This window comes from Dasypus novemcinctus, chromosome 7 (assembly GCF_030445035.2).
Source record: "Dasypus novemcinctus isolate mDasNov1 chromosome 7, mDasNov1.1.hap2, whole genome shotgun sequence".
In the NCBI taxonomy this organism is placed as follows: domain Eukaryota; kingdom Metazoa; phylum Chordata; class Mammalia; order Cingulata; family Dasypodidae; genus Dasypus; species Dasypus novemcinctus.
In genome coordinates, this window is record NC_080679.1 from 22,423,287 (window position 1) to 22,445,806 (window position 22,520).

At 39.4% G+C, this 22,520-nt stretch overlaps 1 protein-coding gene and 1 pseudogene across 3 annotated transcripts in view; one reads left to right on the forward strand and one right to left on the reverse strand.

The window, feature by feature from the left end:
- Window positions 1-22,520, forward strand: part of EPHA4 (EPH receptor A4) — a 148,608-nt gene that overhangs the window by 121,735 nt on the left and 4,353 nt on the right. For 2 of the 3 annotated variants that reach the window (XM_071216105.1, XM_071216104.1), the window contains 8 exons: window positions 1,741-1,854; window positions 2,376-2,561; window positions 6,368-6,429; window positions 6,881-7,090; window positions 10,640-10,789; window positions 14,282-14,478; window positions 17,349-17,504; window positions 17,835-18,833. In XM_071216105.1, coding sequence (XP_071072206.1) covers window positions 1,741-1,854; window positions 2,376-2,561; window positions 6,368-6,429; window positions 6,881-7,090; window positions 10,640-10,789; window positions 14,282-14,478; window positions 17,349-17,504; window positions 17,835-17,949 — 1,190 coding nt within the window. In that variant the 3' untranslated portion in view covers window positions 17,950-18,833. Of the gene's footprint in view, window positions 1-1,740; window positions 1,855-2,375; window positions 2,562-6,367; window positions 6,430-6,880; window positions 7,091-10,639; window positions 10,790-14,281; window positions 14,479-17,348; window positions 17,534-17,834; window positions 18,834-22,520 lie in introns of all 3 variants that reach the window. The other variant, XM_058300045.2, reaches the window with a different exon arrangement.
- Window positions 7,410-8,725, reverse strand: LOC139439334 (SUMO-activating enzyme subunit 2 pseudogene; annotated as a pseudogene).

Genomic DNA, 22,520 nt, shown 5'->3' on the forward strand with positions numbered 1-22,520 from the left:
CAGGGAAATATCTTTAGAGTCTTCTTTTTCCTTATTCCCCTCCCCACCCACACACACTGAAAAAGGTCTTGTTCTAGCTGGATCATTCTTGCAGCTGTCTGGCAAATTTTAACATGTAACAATTTTTTTCATAAGCTAATTTTTGAAGAAGAGAATAAGGAACTAAATAATTGCTGCACTCCAAAGAAGGGGTATATGCAATATAAATCTAGGACCATCAGTAATTTTGTAATGGCTTCAAGTCATTTTGAGCCTCCAAATGGGGTCAACGAATAAATTTAAAGAAAGAACTCTAAAATAACTTAAGCAAGACAGTGGACTCTTAAATGGACAGTGGCCGCTGACTGTTCATGAGTGCTCTCCAATAGAACCTTCCAAGAGGATGTCAGTGTTCAGTTTCTGTGCTTTCCAATATGGTAGCCAGTGTATTGTGCTCTTGAGTGCCTGAAATGCAGCCAGTGTAAATGAGGAAGTGAATTTTAATTTTATTTAATTTAAGTTTAAATCATAACATGTGGTTTAGTGGCTACCAAAATTGACAGCCCAGGTAGGCAGAAGGTAGAGAAAAGACCTGGGGATTGGGAGAATAATCTTGAGGAAGATTTTCTTGACTGGAAGGATAGAGATGAGGGATATCGTGGTCTGACAACTTTCTGTTTGTTCACATTGTTTCCTGTCTAAAACTGTACTTTTTAATTGCCATGTGGTATATACTTTTAAAAATGAAAACAAGGTATTGAAAAGAAGCACCAGAACATGCCAATTAAAGAAAATTACACCTAATGGTGGGTGCTAAGATGAGGACAAAACTGGCGAATTAAAGGTGCTGGGCCTACCAGCATCCCAGGCAGGCCCTTGTGAAGACCCTTTGAAAAGTTAAATGCAAAGCAAAATATGCAAGTATTGTTATTTGTGACTGAATCACACACTTTGTGGCCCTCCTTGTGCCCCACAATGCCATGGGATCAGGCAAGGAGAAACGTTAGTGGAAAGCTACCAGTAGTTACTTCTGTGTCTTAGCCCAAACATCTCCGGGCTGCCTTCGAGCTCACATTCTGACTTCAATTTGTAAGCAAGTATGGTAGGCTTTCTGGTGTTCAAACCCTTTCATAATTCAGCTGTGGTGGCAACAGCTAGAGTGCCTAGGTGAACTTATCTGCATTTCGCATCTCCTTTCTGCAACAGAGTAAGAGTGAGGTCTACTACAGAGTCTATATTCTCAACTCAACTGATACTATCCCTTCTGTCCACTTTAACCGTAGTTTAATCGAAGTTTGTTCATTTTCAATCACATACCTGATTAGCTGAGATATTGAACAAAACATGACACCACGAGGACAGGACCAGTTGGGATGGAAAGTTCCTATTATCCTTCGTAAGGGAAGATGGGGGGAGGAGGTAGGACTTAGTGAAAGGAGAAGGGCGGAGGATATTCTGCTAACACATTCCAAATCTCCTTTTAGAGACTCTTTTCCTCCTCCGGACAGGTTGTAACGTTTTGTCCTTCAAGTGTGAAGGTATTCCAGGAAGTCAGAGCTGTAGCCTCTGAAGTAGCTACCAAGTCTTTGTTTACCCTGTAATGAGAAAACAGCAAGAATTTAAAAATTTTCTGATGTCAAGAACACAGAGCTAATCTGACTTTTTCTACATTAAGTATTTTCAGACCCATATAAGTTAAATCCTGTTCATTAGTGATTCCTGAGACGTGTTCAGCCGACCTATCACTTGTCTGTTACTCAGGTGTTAGAACTTATGTGGATCCCTTTACATATGAAGATCCCAACCAAGCGGTTCGAGAATTTGCCAAAGAAATTGATGCATCCTGCATTAAGATTGAAAAAGTCATAGGTGTTGGTAAGTGTCTGAGTGCCAGTCTATCTAATAAGTCTGTTTTCTTGGTGAATATTAAATACATTCCTGTGGATTATATAATTGTTTGTATGCATATGCATGTACTGCATGTCTATGTGTATATGTAAATATCTGTATACATGAAATTTCTTCATTTAATGTGTACAGTGTGGTGTGCTATAGAGAACTCTGGTGCAACTTGATTTTGTTCCTAGGAAAAAATTTAGCATAATAAATAAGTATGAGTTCTGAAGTCAGATGGACTGCATTCAAATTTTAACTTTACTTCATATTAACTATAACCCTTTGGGCAAGTTATGCATTAAGACTCTGTTTTCTCTGATAAAATGGAGTAATAATAACATCTCCCTTATAGGTTTAGGGGGATAGGACTAAATGAAATAACCCATGTAAAGCACTAACGCAGCGCCTGCCATGTAGCAAGTCCTCGACAAGTGTTAAGTATTCTGTTCCATCCTGAATGTGTTTCTGGTGTTCAGTAGACTCTTTTTTTTCTCCCAAAGGTGAATTTGGTGAAGTTTGCAGCGGGCGTCTCAAAGTGCCTGGCAAGAGAGAAATCTGTGTGGCCATCAAGACTCTGAAAGCTGGTTATACAGACAAACAGAGGAGAGACTTCCTGAGTGAGGCCAGCATCATGGGACAGTTTGACCACCCAAATATCATTCACTTGGAAGGCGTCGTCACTAAATGTATGCCGTCACTCCCTTTACAAAGCTAAGTTGAGAGTTACTGGGAAATTAAAGGCACATTTTTTTTTTTCCCAGGGAAATGACAGATGGAGCAGACCCAGTGATTGCTAATAGGAGGAAATCAGTGCAGGACAAGTCATTAATCTTGTAGTCAGCTCTAAATGGGTCCATGGTTTCATCTGATACCCAATCTCCAAGGCAGCTTGTGTGAAATTTTAGGGAAATTAATATTGCAGATTTTTGGTATGCCATGCCATCTTTCAAATCTTTGCTAGACCAAACTGATTGTTACAGGGTCGGCACGAGCAGATGGCGTGCAAAATAAATTTGAGTACTTTTCATCTAAAACACAATAACACCTCGCCACACCTTGTGCTTGAAGCTTCAGTTCCAGATGCAGAACGTGAATCTTGGGAATCTTTATTATATTGGGGGATTTGCTTGTCTGCTCTTCCTGATTTATGGCTGTTGCAGCTCAGCACCTATTTACAGTAACACCTGGTTGAACCTTCCTTTTTTAGCCCATTAGCATTCGCTTAAGCCCGTGAACCACGCTTCAGTTAAGATCCGACACAGCTCAACAGATGCATTTCACAAAGCAAACCCCGAATACATCTGTGAGGCTGGCTAAGACCAACGTATAAAATGCCACGTGGGCAGTGTGCTGGAGCGCTTATTGTGGGAGGTGGCCCGGTTCCAGGAGCCGCGGTACCTACTATATGTCCTACAAGTTAAGGACCTTGTAAGCCTTAGGCTCGGTCTCCAGGAAGATCAGGGCTTCTCTCATTTGATTGAGGGCGTGGGTTAAAAGCATCCTCAGTCGATGTGTCCAAAGTGGTGAGGCTAGAGCTGCCTCGGTGGGTGAAAGGCCGTATGTTAGAGTCCAGTAGAGACCGTCTGGAGCAGAGGGGCAGTAGGAGAATAAGTGCAAGAGCTCTTTCAGAAGAGAAGATGATGAGGTTACTAAAAAGCGAGAGGGGTCCTCACACTTAAACTTGCATTCGAATCTCCTGGCAAGCTTGGGAAAGGCTCATCCCCAGAGGTTCTGATGAAGTGGGCTGGGTAGAGCCCAGCAGTTTTCATTTATACTGATCCTCTTCTATTGTGTGTAAAGCTCTGTGACCTGGACTAGTTACCCAGCCTTTCTGTTTCAGATACCTCATCCCTAAGATGGAGGCAAAGGTAGAATTCGCTGTATGAGGTTATTTATAAAAGAAAATATTTAGAGTGCTTAGCATCATGTTTGGCAAATTAAAACAGGAAAACTCTAAATATTAGCTAATGTTATTATGCTCTAAGAAGTACATCTTTCAGACTTCTTCAAAAAGGAACTTGTTGGTAAAGATACAATTCCCCCCTTAAGGTGAAGGCTATAATTAGCATAGAATAGGTCTATTTGCTGTTTAAGGTTAGTTTAGTTTCACAGACAGGATATTTTTCTGTTCCGGTGGCCTTCAGGACTGCCTAGAGCCCTTCACTACTTTAATTAAAAGATAACATTGGGTTTAAATACTTCTGCAGGTCCATTTTCTAAAAAGGAGGCTCTGTTCAGCTCTGGGTATTTTTCCTGCTGCAGACAGTGATTTTCATAGCACCTCTGCAGAAGAGAGAAGAAACAGGGGATCTTTGTATTAAAGTCCCACCGTGCCTCTAAAACCCGTAGCTATTACAGCTGTAACTGTTATAAACGACTGGATGCATTTGCATAATGCAGTTGTCACGGAATTAAAATGATTTAAATTTTCTACCGCTGAAGCTGCCCCCTTCCCCACCTGGCACCTCCCTACTCTATCCCCCTCCTGTTCCAAGGAAGGATGCCGAGGCCCCTATGCCCAGCCGGTTCCTATTTTTAAAGCCCCTCTGCTTATGGAGACATTCATCTTCATTTCCCATGTAGCACTCATAAAGATTCTGGATACGTTTAATAAACAGAAAAAGGAGTGTAGACAAATTGTGAAGACTGCGCCAACGGTCAGTCTAGGGAGGTGTGAGGTGAAAAGGTGGCGGAGAAGAGGGTAAATTCATTACCAGCAGTAACTTGAGTCACTGTTCTAATTGACAGGAGGATCATAAATTCTCTCCACTGCCCTCTTGCTTTTGGGTCCCCTACTCTTCTCCACAACCCAAGAGAGGCCAGAAGATATGGAAGCAGGTGTTAATGCACCGCCCAGAGAGTCCTCTTTTTCCTTAGTTGACAAAGTATCTTTTGATTGAGGCAGGTTAATTAAAACTCATTTAGCTGCATTTGTTCTGTGGGAGGAATGTGCTCACAAATGTAGAGGATAAATGATGCTGAGAACCATTTATATTAATAGCTGATGGCCTGGCGGGCCTGCAGGGCACCCCCCACCACCGCCACTCTGGTACTTCAGCGATGTGCTGAGGGGAACGACTGGAAGTGTCTTTTCTCATCCTTTTGGGATAAACCAAGATGACTGGTTTTGTTGTTGTTGTTCTCTGCCAGCTCTCATTGATCACCTGCAAAGAAAGTGTTCACGGTGTTGTTTTCTGCCCCCCAGTTTTTGCTTCTGGAAGATTTCTTAGACATGGTGCCATGCTGCATGGTCAATAAAAGAAAAAGTTGATAAAATAGAACTGCATCAAAGTTGAAAACATCTGCTCTTTGAAATTTTTGCCCCTAAAATGAGGACATTTCCCCTTTCCCCACCCCAGAAAGTATAAGCACACAGGGTAGAAACTTTATTTGTTTAGAATAATGATGGATGCTTTTCAGCAGAGAAATATTCCAGCCCCTTCTCCCTGATTGAGAGTCTGAGCCCAAACAGATGGCAGGGGCAAGACAAAGAGCATAAACATTTCATTTTCCTGCAAAGCCATGTTTTATGGACTCTTAACTTCATTCCCTCCATCAAAAATTAAGGATTCTCCCCTCCCACCCCCGGTAATATCCTTTAGAAAAAGAAGGAATTTCAGTCCCTGAGTCCACTGACAGTGATTAAAAAACTGAAGAAGTTCCTCAGGATGGGAATAAAGTGGGAAAAAAATATTGATTCCTCCCACTCCCCAGTCTGTAAAATCTTTTTAATTTCTCTGTCAAAACGAAATAAAAAAGCCCAGAAAAAAAAAAAAAAAACCTCAGAAAATAACCTAGTACTGAATTTAAGTTGCTATCTTGGATGAAATAATTGGTTGACTCTTTTCTATGATTTTTTTTTTTTTTTTTGAGGTTGGCAGTTTAAGGAAGCAATAGAACAAGTTTCTTTTAGATAGGAAAAGGGAAATAAAGGATCCAATCTGAGTAGGCCAAGCAGGGAGAAGTTTATGTTGTGCATGCTTGGTTTTTAAGATGTTCTTGAGTAATGCAGTATTGACACAGCTACTGCTTCCCCAAAGCTTGGATTCTTCTACCTAAAGGGAAAGGTATTGTGTTTCTGTCCATTGACTCTTTTAGCATTGTCCAAGTGGCTCTTCTGGGGAGAAAGTAAATTAATTACCCTAAAGCTCTTTTCACATTTAAACAGGACTGCCCATTTATCTTTTTCCCCCTTTGCTTGAGAGAGCAATTATCCATTCGTGTGCTCCCTGGATACCTGAGGCCACTTTAGCTAAAGACCCTGTCAACAAGCCACCCAAAGGGTTAACCTTGTAGATGGAATTTAAACCTACTCCTCCTTTTAATATTTCATTCCTAGCGCCCCACAGCTGAGGCATAAGCTTCACTTGTTTTAATTAAATTAGATCACACAAGACAGGTGTCTTGGCAGTAAAATTGTGCACAGCCCATTTTTATCTCATTAACTGCAGTGCTCATCAAGGATTTGTGTTTTTCTTTCTGAACACTCTAGGTAAACCAGTAATGATCATAACAGAGTACATGGAGAATGGTTCCTTGGATGCATTCCTCAGGGTATGTGGCTACTTTATATTAAACCCAAGAATGTTGATACTGAGTAAACCCTAGCAGGCTCTTTGTATGAGTTTGGTTTTGTTGTATTTGTGCACTTATATGATGGTGCAAAGGAGAAAGAAGAGATCTAGAGAATAATGTGATTTTTAAGACTGTTAAATAATCCATGTTTAATAAGGGTAGCATTTGATTTATCGTTGTACAGTGGAGCTGTTTGAGCCTCAGATTCATTACACTTGGATAATTTCCATCTACCACAGGAAGCAAACCAGGCTCCCAGGATACACTCGACCAGTGAATTAGTGACTTTGGTCTGAAAGGCCCGGAAATAACACTGCGTTTTCTTGCACACCGGATAATGATATCAAAAGAGATCCAAGTAATAAATGCTTGGGGATAATTAATTTGGCCTAATGTTAATGATATTGTTCTTCATTCCTTTCCTATGCAGAAGAATGATGGCAGGTTTACAGTCATTCAGCTAGTGGGCATGCTCCGTGGCATTGGATCTGGCATGAAGTATTTATCTGATATGAGTTATGTACATCGAGATCTGGCTGCGCGGAACATCCTGGTGAATAGCAACTTGGTCTGCAAAGTGTCTGACTTCGGCATGTCCCGAGTTCTAGAGGATGACCCTGAAGCAGCTTATACCACCAGGGTAAGGAAGATTTGTGATCTCTAGGTCTTTGCTCTGATGAAACCATCCCTCTCTTCTCACCTTCATGTTCAAGCCTTTGTGATTTTCCATATCCATACATCCATTTTAAAACCATGTTCTGAAAGGATGGTGATTTCGAAGCAGATTCTAATACAATACGTGACCACTTTGCAAATCACAAACTAGAAGCAAAATGAATTATCTTCTTAGTGTTTTGGGTGAAATCCTAATGAACAGCAAGAGGGGGTCATTAAAAATGCAGGCAGCAAAAAGAGAATCAGAGATAAGTCAACTAAGAGGTGACCAACTGTTGAGAAAATCAGGTCACTTCATTTATTATTGTATTTTTTTGCATTTCCTCTTTCTTTAGTTCTTCCTCCCTTCCTCTTTCTTTCACTATCTTAGCTTGTAATGTGAGAACAGTCACTTTATGGGCATTCAACCTTACAGTCTCCTCTGGCTTGCTGGAACATACCTAACAGTTGGGGTGGAAGGATCTGGTGCACAAGGCACAAAGAGCTTCTTTCTTAGCTTTGGTAGTTTATTTTTAAAAATTGTTCTACACTGGTCTATTTTTCCTGATAGACTCTCCAGTTCTTCCAATACTATCAGCCCCACAACCACTGCTTTAGTAGTAGCAATAGCAGGAATAATTTATTTTATATCAGATCTTCCATTGATTTTATATCAAATCTGCTCTTCACATATTCCTATTGAAAGTATGTATCCTGAGTTGGCAGCAGAGATGACAAAACCCATTGCAGATGGGCCATCCTTGTCTTGTGTGAACTCAGCTCCATCCTCTCTTTCTGCTAAATGAACTGTCAAAGTCAATGCTCTTTGATAAGAAGACTTGCATGGCTTTTTATATCTAGAACCTGCTGGTCTTTCAGATCCAACAGTGGTTCATTTTGTTGATCCTGATGCATTGGTTTCTTTACCTTGACTTTGACTTCTGTCCAGTCTAATGGAACTGGAGCTTTCCTTTTCCACCAAAGTTTGTTTGCCATTGTCAACAGATACCTGATATCATCTTTAAAAAGCTTGGTAAATGTTTAACTGGATCATAGCCAGTTGACTTCACCCATTCCTTAGTGAAAATACATTTAATGTCACCATCTTCATTAGATGTTCTAGCTCTGGCTTCAGTTTCCATTGGTTTCCAGGCGGCTTTAGGATCAGCCCTGTCAGGAGACACTTCTTGATGAACATCTTCCTCCCCAAACAACTAACTGAACAAATGCTTTGCCCAAACAATGCAATTAATAGGGTCTTAAAGGTGTGTTATGAATTCTACAGCCAGGAAAAATTCTCTAGGTTGCTTTAGGATGACATTCGCAACACTCGGTTACACCCTTTTTAATAATAGTTACTTGTCCAAGGTAATCGGGAGTTCCATTCTCAGTAAGGGGAACATCAGCTGCTAGACATGTCCTATTTACATGGTTGCCAGCAGCTCTGTTATGGAAAGCATTCATAACCAATAGAAACTGTGGGTAAATGTCCACATTATAGTCAAGGTTCATGATGCTATCATGGTAGGCTATGATGATTAGCTTTTGGATAAAACTCAGTACACTTTCTTTGGCAATCTATGCCTTTGCTCTTCCAAACATGTTTCTTTTGAAACAAAAACTGTTGAGGTTGCTGGGAAACTGCTCTTAGGTGAAAAGGATTGTTCCACATCCCAGAGTTGCCACCCATTGGTGCTGCCCAGGTGGTGAGAAGGGGGTTGGGGGAAGGTACTCAGCATACTGAGGCCCATCCTGCCCTTGAGAGTCTTTTCTATTTAAAAAAAAAAAAAATTCTAAAACAAGACAAGGCAAGGTTTCTAGGTGGTAGGCTACCAAATCTGAGAATGTATATACAGGATTTATGAAACTTTTATACTATGCAAGGTTTTCCAGTGTCTAATGGTCATCGTTTTACTACTGGTCAATAAACAGGGGTTAGGGCATCATTAAAGAGTTATCAGTATGCAGGAATGGCTTTGCAATCTGAAAATACTAATGGAATAAACAATTATTGGCCATTAAGGCTGCCACTGATATAAATCAACATGAAGCCAGTAGTTTCCAGCCATTTGCTCACCATTTTGCATCTGCCATCCCAAGCACAGGGATTTTGCTTTGTTTTCTTTTGTTTTCTTGGTAGTATTTGATATCTTTGGCTCTAATTTTGATTCTTCTACCATCCTCTTTTGAATTCCAAGTCCATTCATCTTGGAAAGAATACTTCTTTTTGAGTGCTGAAGATCTTCTATTTTCTCCCAGGGGTTTGGAGAGGAAAGTTAAAGGAGGCTTCTAGAATGATATATTTATAGATAAAACCTTAGCCAGAAATTGAAGGAAGGCAGAAGACAACACAAGTGTCAATCTATAACAGGGGTTCTTCACTTTTTTTTTCCATGGACCCCTTTGCCATTCAGATGAAAACCATAAATCCCTTCTCAGAATGTAGCAGCAAATAGTTTTATGACACTCAACATTGGAGGTCAGAGAAAATAAAGATAATCAGTTGACTTTTTTCAATTCAAGCTCACAGACTCCCTGAAATCTTTCCACGGACCCCCAGTTAAGAACCCCTGGTCTGTATGTTACAAGTATGAATCCAATACCCTTGAGTTTTCAGATTAAGCTGCAGTGAATCAATGCCATTTCCAATACAATTTATTGTGCTGTGTAGCTGTCCTAATACAGCAAAGCAAACTTTAAATGAACACATTAAAGGACTGACTTAAAATTCAATTTCCCCAAATGGAACACCTTGGAAAGTTGAAACTTGATTAAAAACACCTTGCACATAAGCATAAACAAATAAACATTCAGGGCCTGTTGAAATAGAATCAGTTCAAATAGAAAAAAGTATATGCTTTTTAAACTTTTGCTGGATAATAGTCACTTTACCATTTTTGCAGGTGTCTTTTTAAAAATTAAATACCTCAAATCCTGCCTTCCCTTCAGTAAAGTCCATTATGACTCCAGCATCTGGAATTCTCTGGCTTCCTCTAAAAGCCTATTATCTTAGAAGATGTAGCTAGACCTATATTTTGCATGTTTCTTATACTATGTAAGAATACGGTGACATTGTGATGGACAGAAACTTTCATATTTAAGTTCCTTAATTCCTGATTTCTAAAGCAATGTTAAGCATTGGCCTTTGTATGGCTGGGTAAGAGAACCCAATAAGAAGTTGAGATGAATGTCAGTTGTTTATCCATTGGTATACCGTGGATGAATAGGTATTTTGTAAAACCTGAGAGTCCCTGTCTTCCACAATATTGTCTTAAGCAGAGCTCAAATAGTAGGTAGGCTTTTAAAAAATAATTAAACCGATTACTGGTTCACTTCCCTGTGACTAAAGAAAACAGATGAGGAGAAATGTCTCAACCTGGAAGACGTTAGTTAAAATAAACAAGTCTCTTATTATTGGTTTGAGAGCTATCTCAGGAATGCTGTTGTCCTGCTTGGCAAGCAGTAACAGCATTCAGAAACTAAAATGGTACATCAGTGAGTTACTTAGGGAATAACGTATGGCTCATGTTCACAGGGTGGCAAGATTCCTATCCGGTGGACTGCGCCAGAAGCAATTGCCTATCGTAAATTCACATCAGCAAGTGATGTATGGAGCTATGGAATCGTTATGTGGGAAGTGATGTCGTATGGAGAGAGGCCCTATTGGGACATGTCCAACCAAGACGTGAGTCTCTGTGTTCTGTAATATATGTCTTTGCATTGAGATTCAGGAAGTTCTGCATTACTGCATGATGTTTGAAATGATTAATTTAACCCAAGAATTTTAAATATAAATGTATCTAGTAATATAATTCAACATTATGGTTATGGATTTCAAGGACCAAAATTAGATCACCTAAATGGGATAGTATGGCAAATAGCTATAGAGGTGCATAGATGTATAGATAGATTATGTGGGGGTAATAGTACTTGGTTAACTTTCAAAACTATGATATGGTTTTTAAACTGCATATTTTAAGAAAATGCAAGGGTATGTGAAAACACACATTTCACTTGTGATAACATTGATATGAAAGGTTTATTGGTAGAAAACTAGTGAATATTTCAAAGCTGGCATAGTTGTAATTAGAGCTTGCCCCTTGAGGACTCTAAAATAAAGCTTCACTAAATGACCCTTTGTAAATTATGCACATCCCTTTAAATGTACCATCTGGACTACTTTGTAAGGAAGTATCTACAATGCCTGCAATTTGAGAAAAGCATTCAATAATGACACTAATAAGATTCCAGAGTAATAGAATTTAATTACAAACATCTCCAGTGAGGAAAAAAAAAAAAATTTAGACCTGGGGGTCTTCCTAGAACACTTAGCTAATTCTTGAAAGATTTTAGCTGGTTTTAGCTGAAAGGGTTAGAAATCAGATAAAAAATGGTTACCTGTACTTTTAAAACTTCCCTCAATTTTACCTATGAGGAAGAATACTAGCATAGAGTGTTTACAAATGTATGGTGTTCAGTCATCTATTACAGGTATACTTTTGAAAAAGTCTTCTTTTAAAAATTCTGGTATGGAAAGTTACCTGACTTTGGCCTTCTCCTCCTGAGTCAACAGGATGTTGCCAAGCCTTGACAATTAAACTAAAAACCAGGTGCACTTAAGAAAGGTGATTTGGTTGCCTTATCAAGGAAGGAATGTTCAGGGCAAAAGAGAAACGAATGTCCTCTGTGTCTAGAGGGGCAAGAATTCTCTACTCTGATTAACTAGATTAAGGGGCATGGCAATGTTGATATCTGTAAATTATAAAGGAAGATTCAGAGCAGATGGGGAGAAAGATGGCAGCTAGCATAACAGATAATTACAGGCTAGAAAGAGTCTGGAGAGATGAATGGTGTGTAATCTATTGTTTGATGCGATTATCCTGTGCACACACCTTCAAGTGGCTTCTTAGAAGCACATTTGGATTTAGGTGAGAGACTCTCAGAGGACAAAGACAAACCACCTCAGTGGGCAAGTAGCTCATGTATTTACCCATTGAATTATTTGATATTTATGCTCTCCTTTATTTTATTTGAGAGTCATAGCCAAATGCTTATAAGGGCAGAGTATTTAATGATGTTGTCAGTTTTCTTGCCTGAAATATTTTTAGACTGTAATTTTGACTTTATACATTATATTAAGACAATTTATACTTTAAACTTTCCAGTTGTCTGGTTTTATCCGTGAAATAGCATCTGAAGCCCTTTCTCTCCCACAGATAATATTGATCTATCATTCACATTTATTTGTATATGTGTTGGATTCTTTGTAGAAGCAGGAATCAATAGGAAACATAACTGGAGAATTTCTTTCATGAATAGCATTCATTTGGCATATGGCAAATGGAGTGAAAGTAACTAGAAAATATGTCAATTTCATCAAGTGTTTTGTTTGTTTTACTCCTGTCCCCCAAATATTCAGCAGTAAACAGGGAAAATATGCTTTATTAACCCATAAGCCATCTTCTAAGCTGGCAGTGGATAGGGAGCTTATGCAAAAGTATTCATCAGTTTGAGGGGCTATAACAAATTATGTTACCCTGGCATTAGCCCAGTGTTGTGTGCATTCTCATCCATTTTGCGCTCTTGTCAACTGAATGTAAAATGTCATCAAGTATAGAGTCCACACCATGTACCTGGAGAGATAAAGGAAAATCAGAAGATCAAACTGACCTTGTGTCATTGCCAGAAATAAGTAGAATAAAGCTCAGTAGGACAGTATAGGGAAGTCTACCCTACAAAGAGAAACAGATACTACTAATACAACAGGGTGTTGGCTAAATGCATGGGAGAAAAAGGCTCAGAGAAATAGACATTGCAAGATAATTGTTAGACTGAGGCAGAACACTGGTTAAGACAAGGGTCATATGGGGCATAGAAAGGGATTCAACTGAATTAACTATTTTCTGTTGAAGACCAGGTATTGAGCAGTCAGTAGAACCTACCACAGGGGGACTCTGATGTGGTTATTAAGATCTGTGGTCATCAAAATAGTTGTGGCCATTGGTTGTTCAGCTAGCAGTTCATCATTTTGGTAGGGTGGAGGGTAGGGGTGGGGGGACATGGTATTAAAACAAAGAAAACTTTTTATTTTGAACCCAAATTAACAAAACCTCCAGCTTGTCATAGGATACCCATAAACAAAGCTTATGACTAGTCCCAGAAACTCTGAAGTAATTTTCTCTTGAAATTCGGCATGAGTCATACCATATCTACACTACCGGGATTCGTACCCTCAAAGAGGAGGGTTGAGAGTAAAGCCAATAAGAAAAATACTGTAATGTCTGCAAAGGCAGCTTAGAAAAGTTAGAATTAGAAGAAAGACTCTTGAATGATTTGTTTATGTTTCATTAGGCAGGGAAGCTGCTCTGAGGTGATTGGGGCAGTAAAACAATCAGCATCTACCATTGTAACCTCCTTCCTGTGAGAAGGGAGGATGAAATGGAAATCCCCTAGAAGTAAAGTGTTGGTGTTGCCTTAAATCTACTTACTGACACCTGTAAAAGGGTCAGTTATAGCCAACTGAGGCCAAGAAAGGGATACAGAGTTAGTGCTTGAGGGAATAGTCATCCAAAACGAAAAATGGCAGGCACCCAGAGGGGCATGCAGAGTATGCTCTTTCAGGGAGGGACGGAGTCTTCTGAATGCGAGGTCTGAAACACGGGCTCTGGTGTGGACCCACTTTTGTCTGAGCAAGAGGACCCAGGCTTAAAACAGTGCAAAAGGAGTACCATTTGGTGACAACTATTAACTGCTTCCTAAGGGAGGTCTCTAACAATAGTAGGTCTTTTGCTGAGAGTGTTTAGGTGTGCTGATGCTGGATAGCGGAATGGGGACAGGGCCCTATGAATTCTGAGGGCTGGCTATGGCTAAGGCTGGTGACACCAGGTTGCTGATCTGATTGGGTTCTAACTGCTTGGGAACATTGATGCAGCTTCACTGTAGCATTGCAGATTGGCATTGTCTGCCTTCTGAGAACACCCCTAGCAACAGCTGCCTTCCCACTCCTGCTGCCAGTCAAAGCTCAGGTCCAGCCTTGGCTTCTGTGAAGGATTTGGAGCTGTTCCCACCCTCAAGCTTGCTGGCAGCTTAATGTACAAGGAACTTGCCTGTCGGGAGGGTAAGCCTCTAACAGTAGCTTGCCTTGCAGCTTAACGTACCATTCTGTTGTTTTCAACAGGTGATTAAAGCCATTGAGGAAGGCTATCGGCTGCCCCCTCCAATGGACTGCCCCATTGCCCTCCACCAGCTGATGCTAGACTGCTGGCAGAAGGAGAGAAGTGACAGGCCTAAATTTGGGCAGATTGTCAACATGTTGGACAAACTCATCCGAAACCCCAACAGCTTGAAGAGGACGGGGGGGACAGAGAGCTCCAGGTCAGCCATGCTTACTTAATAGTGATGTATGAGAGAATGCATCAGCGGTGGCAGGCAAGCGGTGACTCGCTTTAATGCCTACATTTTCATCAGAGGTCACTTCACAGCTTTCTGAAGCATGGGTGGCTTTTTTTCTCAATTACTGGAATATTTATGGTAGTTCTATTTACCATTTGGTACATCCTAATATCGTCAGGCCTCAAATAGTAGGAAATTTTTTAAAAAGCAACAGGAATAACTAAAGTGCTTAGTTAATGATATTAGACGTGAAAATTTAGGAAGGGATGAAATATACTTTTACTTTTGGAAGATGGTTTGGTATATTTTGAAAAGGGGAAGGAACATTAGATTAGTGAGAAATAGCAGTTAGAGGCCAGCTTTTTAGGCAAAGTGCAAAACAAAGATGCATACAAGTCCAGAGTGATGATAAAGGTGTACTGCAAGTCCTGTAATTCAATAGGAACTTTGCTACATGCAGACTGGGTTTGGATTCAGGCTTCTTAGGTATACACCACCCATATCAGTTAAATCAGTTAGGAAGAAAGGCAGAAGTTCATGTGACTCGGGCCTGTATGAAGCACCTACTCATCTTCACATCTGAGCTGCTCAACCCAGAGTTAAAGATAGGACATATTCCCCACGATAACCAAGCCCATTCTACTAGTCTTTTAAGCCATTCCCATGTTCTCCTCTGATCTTTCTCCTGAAAACTTAGCATGATCCTGGAAGAGAAGAATAAACTTACTATTTTTGCAATACTTGAAAAAGAGAATTGGGATCAACCGTAGAGCTCCCCTCTGTTCTCGTTCAGGGCTTTCGAATTCCTTTACATGGATCACTATACAAAGAGCTCAATGGTCAAGCGCTTCCTAAGTAACACTAGATTGAATTCACATCTTACCTCTGATACTTGCTAGCTCTGTGACTCTAAAAACCTCACGAAGGTTTCTGGGCTATTTTTGACTCTTCTATTTTCCATGAAAGTGAAAGTAGATGACTATTAGACCACTTTTCCAGGCTTAGCTGTCTTTGCTTCCAAGGAGTATACCTCTTCCACTTTTAGACTTTTAGCTCCAGATCCCATATGTTTTGGCTGAAGGTCCTCAGATCAGTTCTTTGGTGCTTTGGTGTTTTTGCTGCTAGCATAAGCTGTCCTGCGTCTGGCACTGCATACTGTTTGCTTTGCACCAACATGCAGAGCAAAGTTATCAGATAAAGTTTTCTCAATTCTGAATTTTTCCCACTGATAGTACTTAAATAGCTCTGATATTTATTACTGCTTGCTAATAATGGAATATAGTATAACATGGTATGTGATTCGGGACAAAATTAGGCAAATGTCATGGTGTTCCACAAAGAGCACAAAGATTTCCAGAACAAGCTTGAGCATGACCCTTAAAATTAATTGATGTCAGATAAGGACCTTTTCATCCTAAGGTCCTTTTGACTTTGCCAGGCACTTAGAACCTATGCCTTTGCAAAATAGTGCTCTTTGCTTAAAAGTTAAAAGTAGGTACAAACCATGTATCTTTGTCCAATAGTGAATCTTATTGGTAAATAATATTCTAACATTAAATTAAGTGTCTAGAATTTTATGTGGTAACATTTGTTATTGACTCAAAATTGGAGGAAGAATTAAATCTTGATCATTCTTGCAATAAAACCTGCAGAATTTTATTCTGAAAATTGGACTTAATTGTCCATTAGGACACAAAAGAAAGGTAACCCAGGCAAGCTATTATTGGGGTCCAAAACTGATTAATAAAAACAAGTCTTCATTAAAATAATTATGAAAAAAAAGAAATATAAATTGAAATAATTTACATAGAAAGAAAAGAAAAAAATGGAAGTAGCATATTCTAGGTAGAAAATTAATCAAGGCTTTATATTGATTTAATTAACAAGTATTGTTATATGGGTGATTATACTAAAGGTTATGTACAAATAGCCCTATGAAGGTCAACCCTATGGTTATTAAATAGTTTGATGAAAATGACTATGAATCTCTTAATAAATACTATCCATAGATAGTTGATATATTGCATAGTGATGTCATGAGAGATGGCAAAATTCCTGCCTTGAACTATAGCAGCTCTTAACAGCATGCTAATAATAAAACAAGTGGCCCGAGAAATTTGTAAACTAATAAATAAGTTAATAAGAAGCGCTTTGAATTGGTTGAAATCATTATTTAGGAGCCCCAGCCAGGGAACCCGAGAAGCACATTCCGCAGTGCAAATAATGATCAAAGCGGCCATTCTTCCTGCCAGCCTTGGCACACGTGCAGGTCAGGAATGGGTTGATTGAAGAGGGGATTAACTCCCTGCTGTCCCAAGTTTGTTTGAATGCACTGAGCCTGCCTGCAAACCTGGTTGGAAACATGGTGGACTTGAACTCTCACTGTGTTCTCTGCTCCCATCAAGTCTGCTAGGTTACAAGCTCACAGTTTTCCTTACTCATACTTCAGTAGGGTTTCTATAGATGCTGAACTCAAGTCTGTAATATGCAGCCCTGGCAGGGACCAGACACATTCCTCGAAGACTGAGCAGGTCTCAGCTGCAGGGGCTCCTCACTCTTTACCCCAGCCTAGGATGCTGAGCAGCTGGCATGAGCATTAATGCATTACCATGTCCACCTAAAACATGAGGGAGATGGAATTAAGGACAAATAGGGTAATCAGTACGTCCTTTGGCAGCTTTATGAAATTAAAAGCAAAAAAATAATGTGGTTTCATTCAACTGATAGATACCTCATCTAAAACCTGCCCTTGGTTGATCCTGTCCCCCTTGCCTCTCAGGCAGTCGGACCTCTGAGTCTTTCCATCTCATTGATACCTCTTGTCTGTCCACCCTTTCTTGGTTCATCTCCAGACCCAACACTGCCTTGTTGGATCCAAGCTCCCCCGAGTTCTCTGCCGTGGTTTCGGTGGGCGATTGGCTCCAGGCCATTAAAATGGACCGGTATAAGGATAACTTCACAGCTGCTGGTTACACCACACTAGAGGCTGTGGTGCACGTGAACCAGGAGTAAGTACTCAGCGATGTAACACAAAAGGGTAAATCTAGATTTAATAGTATTTTCCTTTTTTGCTTTGAGCTGCATAATCATCCTACTCATTTAAAAAAAAAATACAAAAACTGGAATGCCTCTCATTTTGATTGAATATAATTTTACACAGACTCGATGAAGCACCTACATTGCTGCCTTGAATTGCTTAATTAAACATTTTAATACACCTGCCTTGTTGTGCTGTATGAACTGTGGCTGATTCAAATGTGTGTCTGCATGAAGCCCAGAAGAGAGATTCTCAGCCCTCATGACTTTTCTCTCTCTCTTTTTCTTCCACTTACATACAGTGACCTGGCAAGAATTGGCATCACAGCCATCACACACCAGAATAAAATTTTGAACAGTGTCCAGGCGATGCGAACCCAAATGCAGCAGATGCACGGCAGAATGGTTCCTGTCTGAGCCAGTACTGAATAAACTCAAAACTCTTGAAATTAGTTTACCTCATCCATGCACTTTAATTGAAGAACTGCACTTTTTTTACTTCGTCTTCGCCCTTTGAAATTAAAGACAAAAATATCTGCAGCATTGCTTGGTGTAAAGATTGCTGACACTGTGGGGCTTACAGAAATGACGACCTGTCATTTGAATTAGACCTGGAACAAATTGTTTCTCCGAAGTACTTCTGTCCATCACTAGTCTGTAAAATACATGTACCTATATAAATAGAACATCACCTCTGAGTGTTGATGCTGTATTTGCTGCCAGAATCTTCTCTGAGATCTCTTTGATCCTCTCTCCATTTGGAATTACAACCATAGTATTTTGTTTGTGGAATAGATCACAGTCACCCCTCTTTCACTGGAGTGAAGATCATGCCCAGGAACATTGGGGAAGGACTCAGTTACAGCTTTTGGGGCTTGGTTCATAGAATGGCAAAAATCTACATGAAAACCATGTGGCTCATCAGCGTTGCTCCTTCAGTGCTCAGTTCAGGCTGCCTGGTGGATTACTATCACTATGGGAAGCAGGGTGAGGAAATGGATTTTATAAAAACATACCTGGTTGGGGAGCGGGTGTAGTTCAGTGGTTGAGTGCCTCCTTCACATGTATGAGGTCCTGGGTTCAATCCCCAGTACTTCCTAAAAAAAAAAAATACCCAAGAACCATACACCCCTAACTGGACAAATGAAGTTTATTTCTTTGGGCTGGAGGTTGTGCCATATAAAGTCTTATTTTGGGACTCTATAAACTTACTTGGAACTACCTTATGGATAGCAGGCTGTGACAATCTTGAGTAGGGAACTTTCACACTTCTTTTAAAGGAGCAACCCCAAGTTTAAAAGGTAAGTTGATTTAGGAGCAATGTTTCCATAACTTGTTGAACTGTCTTTTTCTGTTCTTTTATTTTCATGAATTTGAAATAAAGTTGTTAATAAAAAAATTTTTTTTAATTAAAAAAGTAAAAGGTAAGTTGAAAGAATCAGTAATGAATCTTTCGCCATTGCAAACTTAAAAATGACCTTATTTGAAATGCTGAGCAGTAAATATTCTTCATCTCTATCAGCTGGAGCACCCAAGATCAAGGTTAAATTTCTAAAACAACCCCACTGACTTGGCATTACCATTTTCCCTGTCCATCACTAGTCTGTAAAATACATGTGCCTATATAAATGTACCTATATAAATGAGTGTTGTACCATTCTAAAAGTACCATTCTCCCTTTCCTTCATCACTTTTATGTATATTATCCAGAAAACCCATCTTTATCTTGAATAAGACCAATCATATCTGACAACATCCTGAGAAACCTATAAGAGGAAGTATTGGCCAGCTCTGCTTCCGAAATAAACCTGTTGGTTACACAGTTTAGAAAGCAGCACTCCTCGTGACATATTCAAAATAGTAATTGGTAAAGTTTATATAGTTAATTAAAATATTTAATATTTAGAAAAGTTTTGTCACTTTGTAAGGTAGAAAATCTTCTCTTCCTAGTTAGAAGAAAGCATCCTAGAGGGAGTCCTGCATCAATGCTTTACATTCTGATAAGAAGAAGCAGGGTTGGACTTGGTGTAATAGAGAATACAAGGAGGGAGGGCAGGAACAAGTGATGGTAAAGACAAACCCATCCAGAATGTCATCATGGAGACTCTGCATGCCGTTGGTCCCACAGCTCTTCTGCCATCTCCTCATTTCATCAGCAGGTGCTTTCTTCATTCTTGACAGTTCTTCCCCACCCCCATCCCCTTGCCAAAACCTTGTTAACAGATGAGGTGACAAAATGAGACGGTGAGGTATACAGGCAAAAGTGGGTGTCAGAGGCTGTTTTAACTGCACAGGTGCTTTTAGGCAATTGCTCTATTCAAACTTCTCTTAGCCTTAATTTTCCTCACCCAGAAAATGGGGATAATGCAGATAGTTTTTGAGCATCTTATGGGTGCCAGGCATTTACCTTAGGAGCCTTTTGCCCTAATCTTATTGAGTGAGATTAATAAGTCTTTTGGAGAGTCTCCTTTGATTGAAAAGTATTAGGAGGTCTTTTCATTAGTCCAATTTTGTGGTCTGCTCCAGCAGCCTCTGTACCAAACAGTGACAGACAGGGAGGATTTTTCACTTTGTCAGTGATAGAACTTGCAGCTCACCTTGACTTCCTCATTATCGTAAAGGGACATACTGAAAAACAAGCTTTTCATCCATAAGACCCTTTGATGCTTCTGTTTTACATCCCCGAATTTTCTTCTTGAAGCAGATGAAGTAAATATGACTTTGTTCATTCCTAAAAGCAAAGAGCCTGACTTTTTGGCTGGACAAGTTTTAACTTTTTTAGCGGTGACATTTTTATCAAGCAATAGTTTGCCTGCTTTTAATGAGCCTTTTCTTCCACAGTTTTATCCTTAAAGCTGTTTCTTATAGAGCAAGGAATGTTAAATTTGATGCTGTCAAATCATGACAGTTAGTAAAAACCCTTTTTGCAACATTAGTTGTAAAAGCTTTTCTGTTCAGAAGGAATGTGAAATTTGTTTTTAAAACTACAACAATTTTTATTTTATCACCACTTTTACTGAAGTCTGCAAGTCTTGGATATTCATGTTAAAAGTTGACAAGTGTAGGTTGGCTTTTAACTTGCTTTTGTTAAATTTTATTTTATTTTTAATATTTTTTTTCATTCTGCAAAACTGGAGTATTTTGTTTTCATGGTCCAATTTCAAAGCATGACATTATGGCAGTACCTTATAAGTAAAAACAGTGTATGTAACCTTACATATATTGAATAATTAAAAGTTTTACTTTCTTAAAATCAACAACTGTAGCCTTGAGATATTTTTTCAAAATATTGAACATTCAAAGCAGAACATTTCAAAAGGGGGGAGATTATCAATTCTAACATATCCTAATAAGTTTTGTTATATACACTGAAGGCATCTTGCTACTGCTTAGGGGAGGTATCTCTATAAATGAAATAAACAGACAAGGTTGAAAGAAAGGTGGAATTTGAAATCTTACTTCTTTGAAAGGTTTCCTTCTCAGAACCTTAAGAATTTTAACACTGGCACAAGTAGAATGAAGGCCAATGGAAATGCCCATAAAAAGGACTTTACCTGTGTTTGAAGTAATATCCAGTAGTGTTAGAATTGTTAGCTATCTCCACAGCATCCATGAAGTTATCCATTTTAGAAGAGAAATGTGAGGACAATAGGAATATTTCATTGTGTCCTGGGGCATGGAAATAGACCCTGGCATCTGGACAGTTATGGACTCCAAAGCCAGACTAGATGTAGACACTGGGAAATTCACGTCACTTTTTTTTTAGGCTGAATTTCCATTTTATGTTATTTTTTATTATTTTTAAAGAAGCTTTAGGTTATATAAATGTTACATCAAAAATAGTAGATTCCCATATACCTCACTCCTTCCTCTTCCCACACTTTTCCCCATTAAGAACATCTTGCATTAGTGTGTTACATTTGTTACAAATTGCTGAACGCATTGGAGTATTGCGACTAACCATGCACAACTTTGTAAATGTATAATGGTCTGTATCCATCATTGTGATATCATGCAGAACAATTCCAATGTCCCAGAAACGTCCCATGTTCTACCTATTCTTTCCTCACCCTCCCCTCAGAAACTCTGGTAACCCCTCTCTTTATATCAATGTAACAAGTTCTTGCATTACTAGAATACTAAGTCTACTTTGGTCCATAGTTGCATTCCCCCTATTCATTTCTCAATCTTGAAGATTTGGGGATGGTGATGCCCACTCAGCATCCAATTGAGAGGGTGCTTAGATCCCATGGGACAGATGGGTGGAACTGTCTTGCTTGCAGTTGTAGATACTCTCTGGTTTTGGGGATGAGTGTTGTCCATCATCATCCCATCCTTTTATTAGTTGTCCTGTGTGAGTTCGATGAATTGGAGGGTAGGTGTTGGCTGCGACTTTGCTGAGATGCAGGGCTCAACCGATACATGAACAGCCTGAAGATTTAAGTCTCTGGGACACATATTTAATGCACACCACTTTTCTTTATACCCCAGTTCCTCCACCTGCAAGTTGGAGATAATGATACCTTAATAATAATACCTCTCCTAACTCATAGTGTAAGTGTATGTGAAATATTCTTAGATAAACACATTGAGAATCAAAGAAGAAAGGTCCACCCTTACTCCAAAGTTGTCAAAGTTTTGTTCATCCATCTTGCACTTGGAATTCCAGATGTTTTATTGAGATAGAGAGGGGTAAAATTAAGTTCGGTGATGGGAAGCCACGAAATGAAGCTTCTTCACTTCAAATGGATGTATGACTTGGGTGTAAATGGGTATCCGGAAAAAAGGTGGTAGATCTATCAAATTATTCCTTGCATGATAAGCATGCATTACTTAGCCTTGAGAGTCATGAAATCGTTATCTTGTGATTGGAAAGACAGCAAGAATACACAGGTAAAACCCATTACAATGAAAGGAATTAGAGTAATAAAGATATGCCCATGTCTTACATGTCTTCATGACCAAAACAAAGAACCAAATTTATTATT